Source organism: Rhinatrema bivittatum, chromosome 2 (assembly GCF_901001135.1).
Source record: "Rhinatrema bivittatum chromosome 2, aRhiBiv1.1, whole genome shotgun sequence".
NCBI classification, from domain to species: Eukaryota; Metazoa; Chordata; class Amphibia; order Gymnophiona; family Rhinatrematidae; genus Rhinatrema; species Rhinatrema bivittatum.
The window spans coordinates 59,470,472-59,495,420 of NC_042616.1; the positions used below are offsets into that span (position 1 = coordinate 59,470,472).

Sequence of the window (24,949 nt, forward strand, 5' to 3'; positions counted from 1 at the left end):
TCACGATAGGGTGTTCATTGCTTGTCTCTTCAGAGAGAGTTTGACTTTTTTTCACATTCTTTTCTTTCTTTTCTAATAAAATCTACACAATCGTATTAAAATAAAAACCACAAATACAAAACCTGCTCATAGTAACCCAAAACTGAATAATGAAGCATCTCATCTTATTCGTGTGGGTGCTTGTTCACAGACGTTTTGAACGTGCTTTGGGGAGATTTTAGAGAATCCATGCTTGCTCAAGAAGAAAAAGGTTTTTAGCTTGCTCTTAAACATCCTGAGCTCATATGGTAAAGCATTCCAGGGAACAGCTATGGGAAATGCTAGTTCCCTGTATGTACCCAGATCAGTCCAGACTCCTGGGTTTTGCCTCCCTGCCAGCAGATAGAGACAGAGGAAGTTTTACTGATTTAACCATGTGTGCCACCTGCAGTTCCTCTGTATTTCTCTGTTTCCAGGAGAATGGTAGATGGCGCAAAACCAGCAGTTCCTGTATATACTCAGATCATTCCAGACCAGTGGGTTATGATTCCCTACCAGCAGATGGAGTCAGAGACAAAACTTTGGACATTGCTACATATGAGAGAGTGCCACCTGCAGCCCCTCAGTATCTCTTTGACTCCAGCAGATGGTAGAGATGCTAACCTGCAGTCTAGGATTCAGATTAAAAAAAGAAAAACAGCCTTGTTGTCTTATCCCCTCAGGTAAGCCTCCGGAGTCAGCCAGGGTGGTGGGGACTGTGTCCTGAAGCCTGGTGCGGGGCAGAGCAGGCTGTGAGGAGGTTGGCAGCCCGGGGCTCCAGGTGGGCCTGACAGCTTTTGCGCTTCTCGGCTGAGTGGGGAAGGTTTCCTCGGCCCTCCCATGGGTTCGCCCTTTCGGGCCTTCCTGCGGTGCGGGAGGCACGGTTGGGACCAGAAGCAGCGCATTGTGGGAGCTTTGGTTTGCTGGCTGAGGTACTTTTCCAAGGCACTATCGTCTGGATGTAGGGTACACAGGGGTTCCCATCTTTTGGCGAAGGTGTTCTGCGAGCAGCACTCTCCAGGTCTCACCCTGGGTAGGGAAGCTTTGATACATCCCAGGAGTCTGGACTGATCTGGGTACGTAAAGATAAAGGAAAATTGCTTCTTACCTGCTAATTTTCGCTCCTGTAGTACCACAGATCAGTCCAGAACCTGCCCGTTTGGTAGAGGGGGAGAGTAATCTGCTCATTCTGTTTTTATAGTATGTAATACAGGATTGTTTAAATAAGATTAATTAGTTGAAGAGAGTTTTCTGGTTTTGAAAGTTTTGAGGGTTTTGGATAGATTTTTCTTTCTCATTCTAGCTTGGATACAGACTAATACTGAGGAATGCAGGTGACACACGTGGTTAAGTATCAGTTAAATTTTCTCTGTCTCCATCTGCTGGCAGGGAGGCAAAACCCAGGAGTCTGGATTGATCTGTGGTACTGCAGGATCAAAAATTAGCAGGTAAGAACCAATTTTCCTTTCTTGGCTTAAAGTGACGAGGACTTTGCAAGGGAAGTTAGAGGAGGTGTTGAAATCTTGGCCACTTGCCAACGGCACCTTGCTCTTCTGGTTTGATGATGTAACTAGGATTTGCAGAACATTTAAGACAGCCATGAAGGGGGGACGTATGTGTCCTCAAAGACCGTGTGCAGAGTACAGTGCTATGCATGTGACCTGCAAGGCAACACAGGTTATCAATGAGGGATGCAATACCAGTTCTGTTGGTTTATAGCAAGTGAAGAGTTCCCCCATGTTTCTTTCAGGTGCAGAGCACTTGCAGAACTTAGAGAGTTCTCTACCACTGGCCGTAGCCAGAGAAGCAAAAGTCAGCGAGCTGGAGGATGACCAGCTTGGCGATGAGGATCTCCAGTTCCTCGATAACCTTCACCAGTAAGACACCCCTGTATGCTTATTCCGTGTCTCTCTTGGTCTTACTGATGCACATCTGGTAGTCTGTATATCTAACACACGAATATCAAAAGTGTGTGGTCAACTTCATTTCAGTTGTTGTAGATCACTCCCTGAACGACCTCACAAACAGGGTTCTTAAGAGAATTTCAGAACTGCACAGATGATGAAACACTTTGGAACAAAAGAATTTAATAAGGACATTGGCTTTCGCACCTATTATCAGAAAATAGGCCCCTTGGAACTGTAAAGTTTTAGGGGCTGATATTCAGCCGCAGAGCGGCTAGTTAAGTTAGCCGGATATAGCTATCCGAGCCGCTGAATATCCCCAGCTATCTTAAAAGTTAGCCAGATAAGTATATCTGACCAACTTTAGGACAGCCCTATGGCGCGATCGGAGTTAGCCGTGTAAATTATGCAGCTAACTCTGCTCCGCCCACCCCTGGAATGCCCCCGACTTATGCGGCTACAATGTAGCCACATACGGCTTCGAATATAGCCAGATAGCCATTTAGACGGATAACGTTTCAGTTATCCGTCTAAATGGCTTTTGAATATCAAACTCTTCCTGTCTGTGGCACCCCTTCCGCTGCACCATATCCTATTATTGAGCAGTAATGGTATATGCAGACAACCTAGCTCACTCGTATTTAAACCCGCTGTGACTGCGCCACCTCTTCACTGAGCTGATGAAGGGAGTTTAGCTCTCCAATGCTAGTCACAGATGTATTGCGTGTGTCCAGTAAAAAGGCTGACTCTTACTTCTACATATTCAAATGGGCTAACCTGGCCACTACAGTGCTCTGTTCAAATATATGCCAATGGCCACGTTCACCCAGGTTTTTAATCTGTTTTCGGTGGTGGGGCACAGGGAGCACCTAAATATTTTTCTTTAGTTGCCCTGTCGACCAGGATTTTGGCCGAGGTAGTGTGGGGATCTTGGCAGGGCTCAGGGCCTCACATGCTCATGTTGCCACTGTGTGGAAATCTTACTTGTGAAGGATGGAGCCCAAAGAGCCGAACCAGAAGGAGAAGCTGGTGATTGCAGAGGACTGCGAGCTCATCACCATCGTGGCTGTGGTACCCGGGCGCCTGGAAGTCACCACTCAACACATCTACTTCTACGACTGCAGCAGTGAAAAGGAGGAGACGGAGGAGGGTAAGGCTGGCCTGACCGCAGCAGTTTACTTGCACGGTTCTTGTGCCATTACTGCACCTATTAATTGGGCCCAAAATAAGGAAATATTCTACATATTCTGCTCAACTGCAGAGTTTCAGTATTTAATTTGTTAATTTGATTTACCGCTTGTTATGGAAAAAAAACAAAACCTCCAAGCAGTGTACAATAATAATAATTATTATAAAATCCATTACCCACCCCCCAGCATAGTCAAATATAAAAATGATCCTACTCTAAAATAATTATAATAAAATTTCAGGCCATTAAAATAAACCCCTCCCCCATCCTCTACTATTCATCCAATCCACTAAAATATTAGACCACAAAACTTCTTTCAATTTGACATTTCAAATTTGATAGTAAATTATACTTATCAAACCACCTTTATTAGGAAGGGAATGGCAAATAAAAGGGTGTATGCCATAATGCTTCTGTATCCACTCCATGGTGAGACCGCACCTTGAAATACTGTGTGCAATTTTGGTTGCCGCATCTCAAAAAAATATATAATTGCGATGGAGAAGGTACAGAGAATGGCTACCAAAATAAGGGGCATGGAACGACTCCCCTATGAGGAAAGGCTAAAGAGGTTAGGGTTGTTCAGCTTGGAGAAGAGAGGGCTGAGGGGGGAAATGATAGAGGTCTACAAAATAAGGAAATTAACCTGAACAGGTTAATGTAAATGGTAGGGATGCAAATTCCACTTGTCTGGACTGATCTGGGTATGAACAGGAAATGGTACTTTAGAATATAAGAACATAAGATATGCCATACTGGGTCATATAGATATGACCATACTGGGTCAGACCAAGGGTCCATCAAGCCTAGCATCCTGTGTCCAGCGGTGACCAATCCAAGTCACAAATACCTGGCATTAAATAGATCCCAAGCTAATATTCCTTATTGATTAAAAGCAGTTTATGGACTTCTCCTCCAGGAACTTATCCAAACCTTTTTTAAGCCCAGTTACACTAACTGCCTTAACCACATCCTCTGGCAATGAATTCCAGAACTTAGCTATGAATTAAGTGAAAAAGAATTTTCTCTGATTTGTTTTAAATGTGCTACTTGCTAACTTCATGGAGTGCACCCTAGTCCTTCTATTATCTGAGAAAGTAAATAACCAATAAAATCTGACAACCCCCTCAGTTTCTCAATATTTCGTCTCTCGGTAGTCAACCCCAGAAATAACTGTGCACAGTCTGATGATAATCAGTCTTGAAAAGTTTCAAGAAATAATTATGCTTTAAGCAACCTTCAAAATTTCAAATACTTCCCTGTCTGTGATAGTTATGTTTGCTGTAGGAGAAGACTGAAGCCTCTGCAGATTGCAAGGCTTCTTAATGCATCAGTTTAAGAATTGCCCAGCAGTGATGTAGCACATTAGTTTTCGGGACCCTGTGTGAATTGTCTCCTGACATTCTGAAAACGAGTCTGTATAACCCGCTTCTTGGGTTAATTTATTCATTGGCCCAATAAAAGGAATAAGAATATGCCATACTGGGTCAGACCAAGGGTCCATCAAGCCCAGCATCCTGTTTCCAACAGTGGCCAATCCAGGCCATAAGAACCTATTCCATGTTACCATTGCTAATGGCAGTGGCTATTCTCTAAGTCAACTTAATAGCAGGTAATGGACTTCTCCTCCAAGAACTTATCCAATCCTTTTTTAAACATAGCTATACTAACTGCACTAACCACATCCTCTGGCAACAAATTCCAGAGTTTAATTGTGCGTTGAGTAAAAAAGAACTTTCTCCGATTAGTTTTAAATGTGCCACATGCTAACTTCATGGAGTGCCCCCTAGTCTTTCTACTATCCAAAAGAGTAAATAACCGATTCACATCTACTCGTTCTAGACCTCTCATGATTTTAAACACCTCTATCATATCCCCCCTCAGTCGTCTCTTCTCCAAGCTGAATGGCAACCTTCAGAGCTCAATATGTGACAGGAGAGAGGTAGAAGTTGCTGAGCGAATTCATCTTCAAACCACAGCCCTTCTGCCGTCCCTGTTTAGGATGGGGATTTTGACTCTGCTGGAATTGAAAGCGAGTCCTTAACTTCTTTCCGGCTTCCTGTGCCCCACCGCAGGGATTGGTTATGATTTCAAGCGGCCTCTGTCTCAGCTGCGGGAGGTCCATCTTCGCCGCTATAATCTCCGGAGGTCAGCGCTGGAGTTCTTTTTCATTGACCAGTCAAACTACTTCGTCAACTTCAAGAAAAAGGTTAGAAACATCTCTCTCTCTCTCATGCTGTCCTCGTTCTCTGTGCAAGGCATTCTAAATATACCTCTCATGTCAACACAATATCCACATCGTAACCTCTAAACTTCTCACTAAGTCGTTATAAAATATCTAAAGGTTATATATGAGTGCTTGAACTGTTTTTCATTTTGACATGGTGTGTACAGAGCCTCTATCACTGTGTCTACTGCGTTATTGTTTGCTTTACAATTCGGCAAAAATGATTGAACATTAACATATCTAAAGGGACGGTCATATAATTTGCGTGGGGTGTTTGAGCATTCCTCTTTGCTTTAGCATATAATCATCATGTCCCAAGCAGTCACTTGTTTGCAATTATATAATATGTATTTAAAATCTATATATGAGTATTGGCATCACTTCCCTTCATAACGCTGTAGTCTACAGTGCGTGCTCAACGCAAAACTGTGTTCAAGGCTCTCTGCTTCAGGAGCAAACCTTCTTTTCAAATTGCTCCAAGCTTTTTTCATTCTGACAGCATATCTACCTACAACTGAAAATGCACAAGGCAGGAATTTCAGTGCTTCAGAAGAGCCAAGCAAGATGGTAGTCCTCATCATGGGTGACATCATCAGATGGAGCCCGGCAAGGAAAACGTATGTCAAAGTTTCTAGAACTGGTGGTATATGCCCAGCATGCCCTATACTATGCATCCACATGGGGTTCCTCTTCATTCTCTTTTTTATCCTGCGGAGCTTTCGCATCACGGTGATCTGAACTCATGGCTTTTCTTCGAAATTGCCTTGGAAAACTTCCTGCTGATTATTTTTGGGTTTTTGAGACTTTTTCTCAGCACAGATCCCTCTCTGGTTCCCCTTAGCCTTCCAGTCAGGTTTCTTGGCAGTTCGGTAAGTTTATTTTCACTTCCGTTCCCCTCCATGGCAGCGATGCCTCTGTGTCCCCCCAAATTCGGTACCCCACCACCACCGTTCCTCATTTTTTGCCATTTTGTTTGCCATTTTGTTCATGGCCTCATCGGGTTTCCGTCGGTGCCCGAGGGCCATGTCCATCATGGACCCACACAATGTGTATATCCTCTGCCTGAGGGCATCGCATTATGTCCGAGGCTGCCGCTTGGGTGACCAAATGACACCAAAGGGATGTTGTGCTCATCTTGATAAGATGGAGAAGCTCTTCGGAGCGAGAAAGTCCAAGCCATCAACATCAGTATCGGTGGCATCAACGCCTAAGGACAGTGGAGCCGCACCGATGGACACCGAGCCATCGACATTGGCGGTGCTGTTGGCTCTATCGATGCCATCGGTAGATAGGGGCGCCAGGGCCAGCCCTGTCAGTCTCTTCCAGGTCGAGGATATAGGGTTCAGCGTCATCGACTTCGGCGCAGAGGAAAGACCAGGCCGAGGAAAAAGAGAAGCCGAGGAAGCATTGACATCGGTCACCTTCGATGCACGGTTCCAGGATCGGCAAGGCACTGGTGCTTGCTTTGATGCCCCCAAAGCGACCCCACGGCGAGGAGTGCCCATCCTCCATCGATGCCAGGGGTCCGTGATGGTCACCATTGGTCCTGGTGTCAGTTGCCGATCCACCTCGGGGATTCAAGGAAGATCTGGCCACCCCTCCTGTTTCCCAGTCCGTTTTGGCATTAGCAACTTTAGAGGACGAGTTGGAGCGTAGACTCCAGCTGGAAGTCAACCGGGCCCTGTAGGGCATTGAGCTGGTGGCACCAACCGTGCCGATGCCCACGCTATCCCTGCTGGAACCACTGCTGGAACTGCTCAGTGTGCTCATCGGTGTACTATCGACTCAGCTAGTGTCAGTTCCTGAGAGACCATCGATGCCCGGCGGGACACCAATGCTTCCCCGAATCATGCAGTTCTTGTTGCTGGTTCTTCCAAGGAGGAAGCTCCATCGAGGCTGGCAGCCTTCTGTCCAGCTTTGCTGGCTCTGGCACTGATGCCACCAATGCCCAGGCCTCTAGATTGAAGGCCAAGCACCTAGGATCCCATCCCCTGTGGATTACAGTGAGGATGAGGCACCTTATGACCTCTGGGAGAATGTCACTGAAAAATCCTCCTCAGAGGACTCAGAGGGTCTCTCCTTAGAACTGTCTTCTCCAGAGGAATGAAGGAGGTCTCCGCAGAAGGATCTGACCTTCGCACGGTTTGTGAGGGCGATGGCAGAGGCTGTCCCATTTCATTTGATGACAGAGTATGCCAGACACAAGATGCTGGAAATTCTCCAGTTTGTGGAGGCTCCTAAATTGATCATGGCAGTCTCTGTGCATGAGATCTTTAAGGTGTTGCTGTTGAGGATTTGGGAGCACTCACTCACAGTACCTCCAGTGAATAGGACAGCGGATGGGGTGTACCTCATCCAACAGTCTACCAAATTCGAAAAGTTTCAGCTGGCACACCAATTGGTGGTGGTCGAATCCACTCTCAAAAGGGCCAAGCACTCTAGGACCCATACCTTGTCGCCCCCAGAGAAGGATCACAGAGCGATGGACGCTCTTGGGAGAAAGGTATTTCAGTGGACCATGTTCATTGCCCGCATCACCTTCTACCAGCTCTATATGAACCAATACTCTTGCAACCTCTGGAAGCAGATGCAGGAGGCAGCCGAGTGGCTGCCTCATCAGCAACAAGACACCTTCTTGTCGCTGGAGCATCAGGGCCTGGAGTGTGGAAAACACGAAGTTCGTTCCACCTATGATGTTTTCAAGAGTCTCTGCAGTTGGAATTGGCGCCCCCAAAATGGCATGGCTGCGGGCCTCGGATCTCTGACCCGAGGTACAGGAAAGACTCGCTGACTTGCCGTGTACAGGAGAGAATCTCTTCGGAGAGAAGGTGAGGGATGCGGTAGCCCAGTTGCAGGATCACCATGAGACCCTCCAGCATTTCTCCACCAGCACTTCGGACCCTCCCTCCTCAGCCAGGAAGTCTGTGATGCAGGGTCAGAGGAGATTGTTCTACCACCAGAGGAAGTACTATCCTCTGGCCCCCTTGCTCCTGTTCGCAGGGGGTAAGCTCCTGAGGCCGTCGCAGGCAGCAGCAAGCTCCCAAGCCCCAGCTGGTGGCCCAGCCAAATCCCGGGATGGAGTTTTGACTGGATCATAGGGAGCATAAGCCAACCACCTGTACCCAAGATACTGGACCCCCCTAGTCGGGGGCAAGTTACAGTTCTTTACAAATCGGTGGCCCAGTATAACCTTGGATCAGTGGGTTCTGGTCATCATCCGCCAAGGATACCAACTGAATCTATTGGTTGTCTCGTCAAATTCTCCTTCCTGCCCATTTTGGGAGCCGATAGTACATCAGGAGGTATCGTCAAGGGAGCTCTCCGCTCTCTTAATGGCCAGAGCGTTCGAGCCTGTCCCACCAAGGCAAAGAGGGCAGGGATTCTACTCCCGGTACTTCCTGATTCCAAAGAGAACAGGGTGACTCCGTCCCATCCTAGACCTGAGGGCCTTGAACAGGTTTCTAAAAAAAGAAAAGTTCAAGATGGTTTCCCTGGGCACCCTGATTCCCCTCCTGCATACACTCACATCAAGATCTTTCCAAGTCACAGAAAGTATCTCATATTTCTGGTGGGAAAACTGCACTTCCAGTACAGTGTTGCCATTCGAGCTAGTGTCAACCCCACAAGTCTTTACAAAGCGCCTGGCCATGGTGGGGGGCGCACCTCTGCAGGCTGGGAGTGCATGTTTCCCTTTACTTGGATGGTTGGCTAGTCAAGGCACCTCTCAGGCAGGGGCAGATTGGTTCTTGCGCTTGACCATCCAGGTGTTGGAGTCACTAGGGTTCATCATCAACTATCTGAAGTCCCATCTCAGTCCGTTACTTCAATTGGACATCATACGAGCCCTACTAGACACGGCTCAGGCAAAAGCCTTCCTGCCACGATCCAGGGCGGTCACCATGGCGAACAAGCACTGCACAGTTTGATTGCAAGAGAACCTTAGCCTTCTACCTGGCATGGACAATCTATCCAACTTTTTATGTCTTTTGACAGGAATAGATTGGGAGTTGATGTTGCCAAAAAGACACTATCCAATTGGCTAGCAGATTGCATCTCCTTCTGTTATGCCCAGGTGGGACTACATCTTGAGAGTCATGTCAAGGCTCATTCTGCCAGAGCTATGACAACATCGATGACTCACTTGTGAGCAGTTCCCATGGAGGAGATCTTCAAGGCTGTGACATGGATTTCTCGCAACACATTCGCATCTCACTACTGTCTGGATAGGGATGGTCGCCGTGACAGTAGGTTCGGCCAGTCTGGCCTCCGGAATTTCTTTGAAGGGTAGAACCCAACTCTCCATGCGTAGGGTCCATTGTTTGGGTTCAGGCTGGCTTCCCCTCTGTTAGCAACAGCACTGTTGTTGTGCCCTTTGATACTTGGTTGGTGCTTGTTGGTCTCCTTTTTGTGTTGGGAAGCAGCCTATAGCTAGGGATTCACCCATGTGTGAGAACTACCATCCTGCTTGTCCTAGGAGAAAGCAGAGTTGTTTACCTGTAATAGGTGTTCTCCGAGGACAGCAGTATGTTAGCACTCGTGAAATTTTCCCACCACCCCGTGGAGTTGGGTTTCTCCTATTTTTTGTTTATCATAATTCTATGTTACAAGATTGAAGAGGGACTCCGTGTGGACGGGTGGTATAGGGCATGCCAGATATGCTCAGTGTGCCTAGTCAAAATTCTAGAAACTTTGACATGTTTTTTGTGCTGGACTCCATCAGATGATGTCACCTATGTGTGAGGACAAACACCCTGCTGTCCTAGGAGAACACCTTTTACAGGTAAGCAACTGCTATACTGCAGCATCATTCACCATGTTCCCATGGTGGATATTTTCATTCTTTTTCCGTTAGTTCATAGAAACCTTTTTTTTTAAATGTATTTATCATTGATACTTTTGAATTAGAAGGGAATAACATTATCTTGAATATATAGTATATAATCTGACCACCCTCTGGGGAAATCTCTGGTTGATCAATGCTTGTCTATATGACATCTGTTAAGGAGAATACATCACTATTGGTATGGGGGGAAAATACCAATCTGAGTGCTAGTTCTTTAAGAGATGTCAAATGGAGATGATGCTTTGAACTAATGGGAAAAGGATGTTCCTGTTCAGTCCAAACAAGTGGGTATTGTATCCCTACCAGCAGATGGAGGCAGAGAACAAAACTTTGGGAGTGCCACCTGCAGTTCCTCAGTATTTCTCTGTCTCCATCAGATGGTAAAGGTGCAATCCTGCAGTCTGTTTAAAGAAAAAAAAAAAGGAAAAGGAAAGAAGACAGAATTTGATGCGGTGCTCCCTGAGGAGTTAGGTACCTTTTGCGGACCATCCTTCAGGTGGAACTAGGCAAGTGGGGGGGCTATCCCTGTCTGGATTTAGCCCGCTTCTTTCGGAGGGACTGATTCCAGGAGACTGACTCCCTCATTGCCTGCAAGGTCTCCTCCTTTACACCATTTTCCTCCTGGCAGGGAAGTATTTCTGTTTCTTTGTGTTACGTTTTGTGTTAAATTTTTAAAAGAAAAAAGACTAGAATGTCCTTCCAAAAGACAGAAGGAGGTCTCGTTGAGAGGTTCTGGTGGCTTGCTCTGACGACTGGGCCTGGGGCACGATACAGGAACTGGGGATGATCCCAATGGGGTGGATCCTGATACTGATCTGGATGCATACAAGGATGACCCTGATCCGGATGAGATGCCGGTGACAGAGGGAGATGACCTGAGAGTCATCTGCTTGTTTAGGAAAGAGGAGCTGCATCCCCTGATTCCTCCAAGTTTGGGAGGAATTGGGATTAAGGTCGCTCAAGAGGAGAATCATACACGAGGGTGAAAATCCAGTCCTGGATGTACTTGAGGGGGTCCTCCTTGTGCCTTTCCATTGCCTAAGAAGATTCAAAAATTGGTGAACCGTGAATGGGATTCCCTAGAAGCAGGCAGTGGCAGAGCTTTGATGGAAGAGACCTTAGGCCTGTTGAAGCTGCCGAAGGTGGATGCGGCAGTCTCTGCCGTGACCAAGAAGACAACTTGTCGCAGTGGCGGGATCAGCCGCCCTGAAAGATGCTCAGGATCGTGGACTGGAGATGCAGTTAAAATGGATGTTTGAGGTTTCTGCTTTGAGTCTCCAGGCCGGCGATCTGTGGCAGTCTGGTGCAGAGGCTCATGAGCATGGTTATACACCACCTAGCAGCTCCATGCAGGCAGCGCGCCTGGAAGCTGGAGTGGCTTATGGGCAATGCCTGCTCTGTAGGATTTGGGGCGCACGGCAGCCAGAAGCATGGTTTCGGCAGTAGCGGCTCGCGGGCTTTTGTGGTTACAGAATTGGTCAGCGGACAATGTGGTCCAAGTCCCAGCGGTGTAATCTCCCCTTCAAAAGGGAAACCCCTGTTTGGGGAGGATCTGGACCAGCTTACGAAGAGCTTGGGGGCAGTGGAAAAGGAATAGCTTGCTTGAGGATAAAAAGAATGCCAAGAAGAGTTTTCCCTGCCCGAACTAATGACCTGGCAGTATATGATTGGCTGCTCTGAAACACTGAAATTCCCGCCTTGTAGGTTTACAGTTTCAGAGATGTACCCTGAAGCTTTCGGAATGAAAATGATTAGAAGCAGTTTGAAAACCAAGGTTTGCTCCTGAAGCAGACAGCCTGGACACAGAAAACCGTGTCTGGCATGCACTCCAGACTAAAGAGTTATGAAGGGAAGTGATGCCAGAACTCATATATAGAATTTAAATACATATAAAATAATTGAAAAAAAGTGACTGCTTGGGACATGATGATTATATGTTTAATGCAAAGAGGGACCCACCTGAGACCCCAGCACTGAATTACATAACCATCCTTTTAGATATTTTATAACCACCTAGAGAAAAGTTTAAATGGTTACAGTGTGGATATGGTGGCTTTTCCTAGGTTGAATTACAAATATACCACCGGTTGTGCTCCTGAACTATTAACCTGTGAATCACGTGAGGATCCTGTTTAGATGGAAGATGCATGATATAAACATATTTTATTACCTTTTTACACCAGTCATAACAAACAGTTTGGCACCTAGCAAGTGGAGCACAGCTGCAGGAAACACTGAACCAAATGCGTGTCTGTCTCTCCCGGTCTCTGAACACATCTCGGGTGCTCCGTGAGATGCTAGATGCTATGCGGATCGGCTGCTTTGCCCGCAGAGAGGGTGGGGCAATCCCATTTCTTGAGGTCCTTGAGAGATCGTCATGATGAAGATGACTACAGCCACCTGGATCAAAACGCAGAGCCAGATTCCTCCTTAGAATTGTTCTTTAAAAAAAAAAATAAACAAACTTGAATTTGGTTGAATTTGTGTTTGACTCCATCCTGGCCTGGTGGTCTCAGGATTTTTGAGGTAGAGTTTCTTAGCTCAAACGGAGGAGGGAGGATGCTCAGCTGGTGGCATGCCTCACTGCATTCCTCCTGGTTCCTTTATCCATCCCTTTTATAATTGGTATTTATTTTAAAAAAATGTTTTTAAAGGAGAGACCGCATTTGAAGCCTGTTTAAAAAAAAACCAAAAAAAAGCCTTGAAACTGATGGCAGGTAAAAGAATTCCAGTCCCAAGTACTCTGTGCATTTCCACACCCTGCAGCAGCACTGCAGACTTCCCTTGCTCTCCACCCCTGCTCTGTGTAGCTTTCTGTTGCACCTGATCTGTCCTTCTCCATCTTGTATCCATAGGTCAGGAACAAAGTTTACTCTCGTGTCCTCAGCCTGCACCCTCCGAACCAGTTCTCCTTCGGTAGTCGGTCTCCCCAGGAGCTGCTGAAAGCCACAGGGTTGACGCAGGTAATACTCTTGTCAGTCACTGTCCAGTCTTCATGTACTGTGTGAATAAAACTGGAAGAAGCAGCAATACAAATTACCAGTAGCACATGAAAAACTAATTAATGTAGAAGTGATGCTTTCTTTTAGTGTTCCCGGTTTCTTCCTACCCTTCCCCCCCCCGCTGCACTCCCATATCCACTATCTTTCTTGACAAAAATGTGTTCTGCGGGTCCTATGTTTCTCTAACACACAGGAGGGAAGAGTTCCCGTAGCTCTTGTGCTCTGTATGGAAGGTCCTGTGTTTGCTTTTGTGAGGCTGCAACGTTTTAAGGCAATGGTAATTGGAAAACCAGGGCCGTGTGAGGTAGTATGATGTTTGGAGTAGCAAGAGCAGCCCAGATGTGCAAGATCCAGCTCAGATGTGCTGCATCTCCTGGGGCTGGCTCTGAATTCTTAATCATGTGCCACAGTGGTTGGGCCATATGAATGATGCCCTCAGTGAATAGAGCCAAGAGGAAAGCAGTGTTACCCTATTCCTGAAAGCGGACCCCCATGTGATGAGACCATTGCCTGATTACATGCAGGGACTTTACCAACCTGTCTATCCCTTTCACTGTACCTTGTACCCGAAGAACAGCTATTCTCTTGGCTGCATCCATATTTTCTGCCCTTTCTCCCTCTCCAGGCACACAGGTAAATGCAAGGAAAAGCTCAGAAGCAAGCCTGCCCAGCTGCTCAGCATTAGTGCTAAGGGAGCTGGATTTGAAGCCTGGGTTAGGACTCCGTACCTCTGATCAGGGCTGGGGGATGCTGCAAAGGCAACATTCACAGCACATGGGAACCCCCGCTGGCTTAACAGTGACACCTGCTGGCCAGAATCAGGGACCACGATTACTCCAAAGGGAGTGACCCCTTGCCAAGGCCAGCTGATGAAATGGCCTGTCTAAGTAAGGGATATTAAACTAGGGGTACAAATTCCCTGGGTAGTTGTGAAGGTGAGTTCATGCCACCGGATGCTAGCCCAGGATCGACTAAGCTGGTGCAGAGGTAAGAAAGAGGTATTGGAAGAAATACAGAATTATAAGTTACCGGGTGCAGCCAAGTATGTGAAGCTGAATTCCAGCTCTTCCTCTGAATCTTAAGTGACCTTGGATAAGTCCCTTTATCTCCCTGTGCTGTAGTTTACCCAGCTGTCATCGGGTAATAATAACCCTGTTGCTGTCCCATCTCCTGCCTCCATCGGAGGCCCTCAGGTAATCAACAAGAGCACTGCTTCCAAGCCATCTGCCTTTAGAGATGGCTGCTGGCTTTCTTCTTCCCCTAAACCGTGAACGGCTTTGGGATTTTGGACCAAAGATGCTGTGCAATCCCAAATCACCGTTACTGAGCAGGGCTTGTTTTTCAGTTCTCAACTTCTCCTGGCGCACCTTGTTCCTATGTCGGACAGCACCAGGGCATTCTCCTTTTGGGCGTGCCCGTTTCATCGTCTCCTTCTCTTTCAGAAATGGGTCTGGAGGGAGATCTCCAACTTTGAATATCTGATGCAGTTGAACACCATCGCGGGGCGGACGTACAATGACCTCTCCCAGTACCCGGTGGTAAGCCCTTGGGGGAGGGGGGGGGAGATGTGGGCACAGCCGAGGTTCTGCAGGGCACCATCATGTTTTCCATGCCGATGGGCAGTCCATGGCACAGGCGGGACCAAAGCAGCCATGCTGTCAAGATAATGCAGATAAACCAGACACAGCCCAGAAGGTCCCTCTCTTCCGGTCTAACTGGTTATTTCAGAGCTAAGTTGATGCCTGAGGACACTTAAAGGATTTTTTTAATTACTCCTGCTTAGCACTTCCACCATTGTGAGGGCAATTACAAAGGGCATTTGCCTGGGTAACCAAGGAGTTGCCAGGTAAATCCCTGTGAATTAAAATTGCCCTTCTCTCAGCGACTAAAAGAATGCACGTGGTTTCACAGCTGCGGCAAAAAGGGGGCCTTCCTGGAGGGGCAAAGAGATGGGGGCGAGATGGGAAATGTACACGTGGGGATTTAATTTTCAAATCCCTGCACTGGTTTTGGCACAAGGATCCACCCCATGTTTCAAAAGGACCCACCCCATTTTCAAAAGGAAACTCTGCAGGGCCTGCAACTCTGCAGGCCCTGCAAAATACCCCGCCCCCCTGCCATGAATCAAACATCTGCCCCCTCCTTCCCCTGCTAACCAGATCCTTCCTGGAGTCCCATGCAAACACCACCACACTGACCCATACACAGCAGCAAGACAGCATGAATGACTGAAAGTGGCCTTGAGAGAGGATTTTATTTATTTTATTTTATTTTTTTTGCAGATAATTATTATTTGTTTGATTTAATTGAATTTCATTCAGTAAATACACCATCACAGCAGTTAACAAAAAAAATTGATAACACATTAAATTCAGTAAAAATAGACATTGAAAATTGTAAAATAAACATTTAAAAAAACAAACAATATAAAATAAAGGAAAAAAATGATCATAATAAAAAGGTGCATAGCCATTTATTACAAAAATTAAAATAAAAATAATCCCTGCAGAGACACACATTAAGGCAAAATCTGACACCCAAAGAGGGAAGAAATGGAAGTCGGCAGCTTCCAGGGTGATTCTCTCCAAGGTTCTGGCAAGTTCTGCCGCCGTGAAAGAATCCGGCAAACACTTCAAGGCTGCCTGTGGAGGATCTAGGTAGCGCTAGGTATAGTAGATGGTACCGGTCATTCCTTTCAAAGTGTGGCTTTTCCAACCATGGTTACTGTAGATACCCACCTCCTGAGCAGCAGCAGGCACATTGGATCATACTAGGTTAGGCACTTTACTTACAATAGCTACAAGCTTGCTGGATACATTTTTGGCTCGCGAACACTTCTTACAACCTGCAGGCTTGTTTTACACCTCTTGCATTTGGATACCTGAATAAAGTATGTATTTTTAAAGCAGGGAGGGATAATGCTGGCCTGGGCTGTGAGGTCGAAAGAAGAGAGCACTGATGCGCAGCCCTCAAGAATCATTTTTACCATATGTTACTGGTGGGAGCAGCATGGTGACTGGGCTCGGGGAGGGGGAGGAGAGATTTACCGTTTTCCCTTCTTTTTCCATGTAGTTTCCATGGATTCTGCAGGACTATACCTCGGAAACTCTTGACCTGAGTAACCCGGACGTTTTCCGGGACCTTTCAAAACCTATAGGTGTTGTGAATGAGAAGCATGCCAAGGAGGTGAAGGAAAAGTGAGTTATTAGGAGGGGAGGAGCATCGTAGAGCTATGATTAGGGATTGTCTCACAGAGATAGGGGTCGCTTCTCCTATTTGGCAGGCCACCTTTCTTAAAAATATCATCCTTCCCAATAAAAGCATCAGGAATCTTTTCCTATTTCCGCCATCGGTATGAAGAAAAGAGGATCCCAGCATGTGAACTTTTAAAATGGGTACTTCTAAAGTAGTTGTAAGGACTTCTACAAGTTATTATTGACCAAGTAGATGCTACTTAATAATAACTTACAGTACGGACTGAAAATTAATTGTGAAGAAAATATTACAAGGCAGATGAAAACTCCAAGTAGCTCAGAAGCCTACCAGTCACAGGAGTGACCTGCCCCATCTTCAGCATTGCATATCGGCTTCCTGTTTCTGTTTGATTGCCTAATCCATTTCCATAATGTATAAGGTTGATATTTTTTCAATGCCATTTCTTTCATCCAGCTATTACTGGTACAGTGCTGAATGTCTTAAGTTTTTGGTACTTTTTTTGAGATAAATTGAACAAATTTTATCCATCTCCTTGTCTAGTCCTTCACCACCACTGACTCTGCCTCAGTGACACTGTGCATGAGAGGGGATCTGGTGTCACTTTGTCTGCACCAGCGACGCCCTGAGTGAGAGGGGAACTGGTGTTGGTCTGCACCGGCGATGCCCTGCCTGAGAGGGGGAGCTGGTGTTGCTTGGTCTGCCCAGCGATGCCCTGCGTGAGAGGGGGAGCTGGTGTTGCTTGGTCTGCCCAGCGATGCCCTGCATGAGAGGGGGAGCTGGTGTTGCTTGGTCTGCACCAGCAACGCCCTGTGTGAGAGGGGGATCTGGTTTCGCTTAGTCTGCCCAGCGATGCCCTGTGTGAGAAGGGGACTGGTGGCACACTGATTGCCCCAGTGCTCTCTGGCCAGTCGTGGCAAGTGAGGAGTATGAGTTGTTTAGTCCTGCCCTTCTTCCTCATTCTCTGCCACCTCTTGTGGTTATCCCACAGATATAGAGCTATCACGTTCCTAGAATTAAATCCGTAAGACTTTGCAAGGGCTGCTTGGCCTGGGCAGTTGAGAGGGACCAGCATCTTCAACTTCTCCCCAGCCCTGTTTGAAATTTTGCTAAGAGGCACATTCTCCCAGGTGCCCGCTGCCCTCCCAAGATTAAATCTAGCGTCCGGTGTACTAGCTTTCTTTCAGAGTGCATGCATGCCCCTACCTGGTTAGTCACTCAGTCCACTTTTTTTTGCTCGCTTAGATATGAGAGCTTCGAAGACCCCACAGGCACCATTGATAAGTTTCACTATGGCACCCACTACTCGAACGCAGCCGGCGTGATGCACTATATGATCCGGATGGAACCTTTCACCACACTGCACATCCAGCTACAGAGTGGCAGGTGAGACACAGACACAGAGACACATGCACTTCAGCATTGCTTGCTCCTCCACCTTTGTCCTCCCCCCACTACCAGGGATTTTCCCAGTGCTGCTTCTGCAGGCCTCTCTGGCACTGCCTGCTTCTCCAAATTAGTTTTCTCCTCTACCACTCTCCCCACTACTACTACTATTACTACTACACATCCTCCACAATCTCCATACCCCTTCCTTAGAGAGATTCCAGAACAGTAGCTAATCTGCCATGCCAAACCAACATTTACACCCAGAATTCAAACAGCTACAATCTGGCCTATGAAAAGATGGTAATGTAAATATACTATAGTGTGCTCTAGAACACCAATACACCTTCCTTTGGGAGGTGCAAATTGGAAAACAGAACAAGCTGGACTGCTACAGTTCCCTACACAGGAACCACATTCTAACAGAGCATACCTCACCTTGGTCATTCATGGAGAACACAGGTAGACCCTCACCAAATACAGAATAAGGGGCTGCAGATGATAACTGAATTGGAAACCCTGAGAAGCCAGACTCTGTATGCAGGGAAACACTGGAGAAATAGGAACAGAAATGCATTTTCTCTTGTGCTGCACATATCCCAAAACTATCAGGAGAAAATAGGAAAATTGGTTCTTACCTGCTAATTTTCATTCCTGTATTACCACAGATCAGTCCAGACTCCTGGGTTTTGCCTACCCTCCAGGAGATGGAGACAGAGAAAGATTTACTGACACTGCCACCTAAGCTGAGGTGCCACCTGCAATCCCTCAGTATTAATCTGTACCCAAACCAGAAAAGCAAACAAACAACTAGGCTCCTCTGAATGAACAGGGGGAGAAGGAAACCCCTCAAAAAATGAAACTGCGCCCACACCAGGAAAGAAAAGAATCATGTAGGACTAACAGAACCTCTGCCATTCTTCAGAAAGCGGACAGAAAAGACAGACAAATCGAGCAAACTCTCCCAACTACCCAAATCTTCCAGAGAGTGGAACTCTGGACTGATCCGTGGTACTACAGGAATGAAAGTTAGCAGGTAAGAACCAATTTTCCTTTTCCCTGTACATACCCAGATCAGTCCAGACTCCTGGAATGTACCAAAGCTTCCCTAAACAGGGTGGGACTTGAAGAGTCCCACTCAAAGCACACTTTCACCAAATCCCCTGGTCCCTGGGGCCTGTACATCCAAACGATAATGTCTGGTGAAAGTATGCAATGACTTCCAAGTAGCTGCTCTGCAAGTCTCCTGTGGAGAAACCAGCTGACACTCGGCCCAAGAGGCTGACTGAGAACGAGTAGAATGCACCCGAAGACCCTCTGGAATCGGGAGCCTTTGACATATATACGCCGAACTAATAGCTTCCTTCAACCACTGCACAATGGTTGCTTTCGATGCTTTATGCCCCTTTTTGGCACCGCGCCACAGAACAAAAAGATGATCTGACAAGCAAAAACTGTTGGTGACCTCCAAGTACCATAACAGAGCACACTTGACGTCCAAACATCTTAAGTCGTTAGAACCCGGCTCCGAGGGATCCAAAGCTGAGAAGGATGGGAGCTCCTCTGATTGATTTAAGTGAAAAGGCGACACCACCTTAGGTAAAAAGGAAGGAACCATCCTCAAGGCACCCCATCGTCCGAGATTCTCAAAAAGGGCTCCCTGCAAGATAGAGCCTGAAGCTCGGAAATCCTACAAGCCGAACAGATAGCCACCAAGAAAACCACTTTCAATGTGAGATCCTTCATCGTCGTATGCCTCAGAGGTTCAAAAGTAGGCACGCACGTACTCTTTAAGACCAAATTCAGGCTCCAGGAAGGACACGGCTGTCGGACTGGAGGGCGTAATTGTTTCACTCCCTGAAGAAAACGCACCATATCCAGATGAGCTGAAAGAGCAATTCCGCAAACCTTACCTCACAGACAACCTAAAGCCACCACTTGAACCTGGAGAGAATTAAAGGATAACTCTTTGATCAAGCCATCCTGGAGAAAGGCCAAAATATGACCCAGCTGCTGAACAAAACACGCTACAAAGGAATCTGAGCTCTGGTGCTGCCGTGGACTCGAGGGATTCTTTTGTCTTCCCTCCCGTGGCCTCTGGTGGACAAGGGATTATGGTGGATAGAGAAATATCCAGGCAACGTGATTGTGGTAGCTCCAAGTGGCCACATTGACCATGCTTCCAAGATCTATTTATTTTATTACATGTTAGTTATTTACTACATAAATTCACGCTACTATCTATTTTATTACATGTTAATTATTTACTATATATATTCACGTTATTTGATGAGTCACTGTTGTCTATTTAATATTTATATTCTTATGTTCAGAAACTCCGTTTATTGTAACGCCTTACCGCGACAGTTTTGTTTTATGGAAACCGACCTGATTTGATATTTGTATCGAGAATGTCAGTATATAAAAATGCTAAATAAATAAATCTGATCAACATAGCCATTAATGAGTCCCTGAGGTTCGGACATTGATCGACTGTTTTCCACCAGGGCCCAATATTTTTGGGTCACTTCTGTCTCATGGCTTAGCTGCTGAGAGGAGACAACTGAGATGGAGCGGATATTCCAAAGTGATTATTTCCACCTTCTACATCCTTGACATAAGTGCGAATTTGGAGGATCTTCAAGTTCTAGTCTGCTGTTGATGGAGTGCAGCCTCAGTCTGTTCAGGCTCATGTGTCACATATTTTGACTTTTCTATAGAAAGGTTCTGGTTAAGGGACTGGCCTTTTAAATGAGTGTCCAGGTAGCGACATTGGGTTGTCTCCAGGTTGTCTCCAGGGTAAGGTGCAAGGGTATCCTCTGTCCCCACATCTGGATGTTCTGTGCTTCCTTCAGGGAGCTAAAAACTTGTGTCCTCTGGTGTGGAACATTTGTCTATCTTGGAATCTGAATCTAATCATTAGAGTATTGTGCGAGGCTCTGTTTGAACCACTAAAGAGAGCTACAGTTAAAGACTTGACTCTTAAAGTGGTTTTCTTGGTTGCTATTTGTTTAGCCAGGAGAATTTTGGAGCTCCAGGTGCTGTCGTGTTGAGATCCCTTCCTACAGATGTCTAATTCGAGGGGTATCTTTATGCATGGTGCCTTCTTTTCTGCCTGAGGTAGTCTCGACGTTCCATCTTAGTTAGACAGTAGAGCTTTCAGCTTTTATGGATTTAGATTCCTCTATACTTTATGCGGGGGAGCTTAGGCTCTTAGATTGGAGGCTTGCATTATTGAGGTATCTAAAAATCACTTATGATTTCCATAGATCGCATCTTCTCTTTGTAGATCGTATCACCTCTTTGTACTGTGGAGTGGTTCAGAGAAGGGAAATAAGTCTAAGGCTACAACTGTGCAGTGGCTGAAGGAAGCGATCGAGTCGACTTACATTTCTAAAGGGTGCCTTCTGCTGAGGGGTTTAGGGGCGCTCTTGATGCATTCTCAGGCGACTTTCTGTGCTGAGTCATATCAAGTGTCTCTGCATGAAATTAACTGTGTGGCTACTGGGAAGTCACCCACTTTTGCTAGGCATTATCGCTTGGATGTCGGGGCTCTGGCTTCCATGTGCTTTAGTGAGAGTGTTCTATGAGCGGAACTCTCCACGATCCACCCAAATTAAGGGGAGCTTAGGTACATCCCAGGAGTCTGGACTGATCTGAGTACATATAGGGAAAGGAAAATTGGTTTTTACCTGCTAATTTTCTTTCCTGTAGTACCACAGATCAGTCCAGAGACCTGCCCATTTACAGGGGGGTAGAGTCCACCTCTCGTATTGTTGCTTTGTATATAGTGTGGAGTTGGAGGTTTTCAGTGCTGATCGCTTATGTTAAATTTGGGAAATGAGTTTTCTGTTGTCTTTTTGGGCAACTTCACATTCTTCTGGTTCGTTGGAGGGGAGCAAGTTTGCTTAGAAGCTTGCTTAGAAATGTATGGTTGTTGCTTTCATTTTGGCTTGGGTACAGGTTAATACTGAGGGACTGCAGGTGACACAGTGCGTTATGTACAATGTCAATGAAACTTTCTCTGTCTCAATCTGCTGGTAGGGAGGCAGAACCCAGGAGTCTGTACTGATCTGTGGTACTACAGGAACAAAAATTAGCAGGTAAGAACCAATTTTTCTATCCCCCATACCATACTACTACTACCACCACCACTGCCACCCCTAAAAAACAACAAAGAAGAGAATAAAAGGTTAAAGGCAAATTTATTTCTGAAAGTTTTTTTGAAAGTATTTGAAAGTATTTTTGAAAGTATTTGAAAGTATTTTTGAAAGTATTTTTTTGAAAGTATTTTTGAAAAAACTCAAAACTTGGCTCTTCTTACAAGCCTTCCCTGATCCATCAAACTTTCACTAGATAACTACTCAGCTTTTGAATATGGAACTTCGCCCCGCCAATATTCACCTCATTTACTAGTTTGGACATATCACAATGTACTTAATTTAATACCTTCTTAAGGCTTCTCTTTTTCCAGCTGAACCAGCTTCCAAGTTCAAGGTCCTTGTTATTATGTAACTTTTTGCTTCTCTGCTCTTGTCTCTTACCACAAAATTTGCTCCTTATGTTATGTTACGTTATACTGATCTACCCCTGTTCGATGTAAACCGACCTGATATGGTATTCAACCTTGAAGGTCGGTATAGAAAAATGTTAAATAAATAAATAAATAAATAAAGTATACTCTTATGATTGATTGATTTTGTTTTTCACATTAAAAGTCTGACACTGGTTGAATCTGGCTATTGTTATCTGGTTGGTGCTTCACTCTCTCAGTCATATCATGTTCCAGGGTAAAGGGGATGTGTTGTGCTTGAAGCAGATTTGTAGCCTCTCTTGCTCCCCTTCTCCACTCCCTACTATTTTTATTCTTTTTAATTGCAGGGAAATAAAGGTTAAACAGAAAAAAAATAATACGAGGGGATACCTTTCATTGCATCAAATTTGATACATTTCTCAACTAGCATTTGGGAGCCTGAGCTCCCTTCATCGAATGATTGAAAGCAAAGTTCTAAAATAAAAGGTGATGAGACCAGGCTGGAGCAGGCTGAACTTGGAAGCAAAGACAGGAAATATTTTTTTCCTGGACAAGGGTGCTGGATGCATGGAATGGCTTCCCCAGGGGAGGCGGTAGGGACAAAAACAGGAACGGAATTCACGAAAGCACCATTAGTGGTGGGGAAGTACGGAGGATAAAGAGAAAAGGGTGGAGCGGGGCCTGCAGAGTTTGCTGTGGGCGGGAGGGGAACTCGAGCGCACCAGATGGGTCTGGAGGTCTTTCCCTTCCATCACATTCCCTCTCTCTGTGTTTCTTCTACTGCAAGGTTTGATTGCTCGGACCGCCAGTTCCACTCGATCCCCGCCGCCTGGCAGGCCCGCTTGGAGAATCCCGTGGATGTGAAGGAGTTAATCCCTGAATTCTTCTATTTCACCGACTTCCTGGAGAATGGAAATGGTAATGGCCTAAGGGGGGGGGGGGCCTCCGGCAGGTTTGGGGAATGTCTCTGTGCCTGTAGTGGAAGGGACTATTTATACCTATTGGTGTCCGGTTGGTGCTTCATTCTCTCAGTTTTTCTCTCCTGCTTCTTTGGGCTTCTGGCCTCAGTCAAAATCGGCCTCAGCTGGACTATGGTGCCATGAGCCTTCATTCACGACTGCCCAGGTGTTTTTTTCCCCTGCTTGATAACCCCCCCCCCAGTCACCTAACCCAGGCTTTAGAATGTCAGCCGTTGGCCAGTAGGTGCTTACCCTGAACCTGACCACTAGGTGTCACCATTGTATGATGACTAAGACTTCCTCCCCGGGATGGGGCTATGGGGGCACTGCCTCCACAGCATCCCCCAACATCAGCCGGCCCAGGGAGCAGAAGCCAAGCTGGGGACTCAAACTCCGGTTTTCCACATGAGTTTGAGATACTTGTGGGACCCGCTTTTCAAACAATTCTGAGCTTCCTAAAGTAGGTCCCTAAATTTTAAGAGATTTTCAATCAAAATTAGGCACCCTAAATTATTGGCCAAATATTCACCTAAATTTTGGCATCTAAAACTCAGGTCTCTAAATGTAGGCCTACATTCAGGATTGCTACGCTAGGTGCCCAGTGTTGAAAATCAGTGCTATGTCCCTGACTCTGCCCCCATGGCTACCCACTTTCTAAGCTCCTAAATTTAAGTGCTCAGTGCTAGTCAGTTTTCAAGGGGGATGATTTAGGGGCCTAAGCACTTTGTCCCCTGAATGAATAAAGTAATAATAATAGAAAAGATTGCAGAAAAAAATCCTGTTCAAACACTGGGCTGTTGGCACTAAAATGTAAGTGACAGGGGCTCGAGGACTCCAAATGACCCCCTCTCATTGATGATAAGATGTCTGTGGCCATTTTCAAATAATTTGGAGGGGGGGGGGGGAGAAATTAGACTTTAAGAAACAATGGTCAACTAATTAGTGTATTTAGTGCCACTGGTGAAGAATAGTTGGGCCCTTGATGGGGAGGATAGGGGCAGGCCTCAGAGCTCAGAGCTCTGGGATTAGCATGTGTCAGTCAGAAGGGTAAGAACTGGAGCCTGAAAAATGAGAGAGATTTGCCAGTAATTGTCTCAGGTGGCCTCAGGAGAGTCATTCAATGTAATAAAGCAACTGGGAAAGCTAGCAATATGCTCGTTTGCAAAAAGTAGAGGCATGGCCAGTAGGAAAAAGGAGGTAATACTGTCCTTGGATAGGTCACTAGAGAGACAGCACACGTACCGTGTTCACCTCAGGAGGCCGTGCTTTCATAAGGACATTGAGAGGATGGAAGAAGGCCTACTAAAATGATACAAGAACGGCAACACAGACACTACAGAGAGAGGCTTAAGAACTCAAAGTATACTCACTGAAGGAAAGGAGAGATTGGAGGGGGGAGGACATGACAGAAATATTTACATATTTTGAAAGGCTTTAATAAAGTGCAGTGAGGTGAAATTTTCCATTGAAAAGGAGATTCAAAGATAAGATGTCATGATATGAAGCTGCAGGGAGGGAAGGTACAAAAGAAACCAGAAAATGCTTCTTTTCATAGAGGGTAGTGGATGCCTGGAATAATCTTCCAGGAGGGTGGATGGCAATAAATGATTATAGAAAATATGGCTGTGATAACCTGAAGAGTATCATGTTTCCCTGTATGCACTCAGATCAGTC

The 24,949-nt window shown here is 46.1% G+C and overlaps 1 protein-coding gene across 4 annotated transcripts in view; it reads left to right on the forward strand.

The window, feature by feature from the left end:
- Positions 1–24,949, forward strand: part of NBEAL2 (neurobeachin like 2) — a 528,491-nt gene that overhangs the window by 423,165 nt on the left and 80,377 nt on the right. For all 4 annotated transcript variants that reach the window (XM_029588231.1, XM_029588232.1, XM_029588229.1 and 1 more), the window contains 8 exons: positions 1,769–1,895; positions 2,915–3,072; positions 5,187–5,320; positions 13,037–13,144; positions 14,626–14,721; positions 16,256–16,380; positions 17,642–17,782; positions 23,104–23,234. In XM_029588231.1, the coding sequence (XP_029444091.1) occupies positions 1,769–1,895; positions 2,915–3,072; positions 5,187–5,320; positions 13,037–13,144; positions 14,626–14,721; positions 16,256–16,380; positions 17,642–17,782; positions 23,104–23,234 (1,020 nt within the window). The remainder of the gene's footprint in view (positions 1–1,768; positions 1,896–2,914; positions 3,073–5,186; positions 5,321–13,036; positions 13,145–14,625; positions 14,722–16,255; positions 16,381–17,641; positions 17,783–23,103; positions 23,235–24,949) is intronic.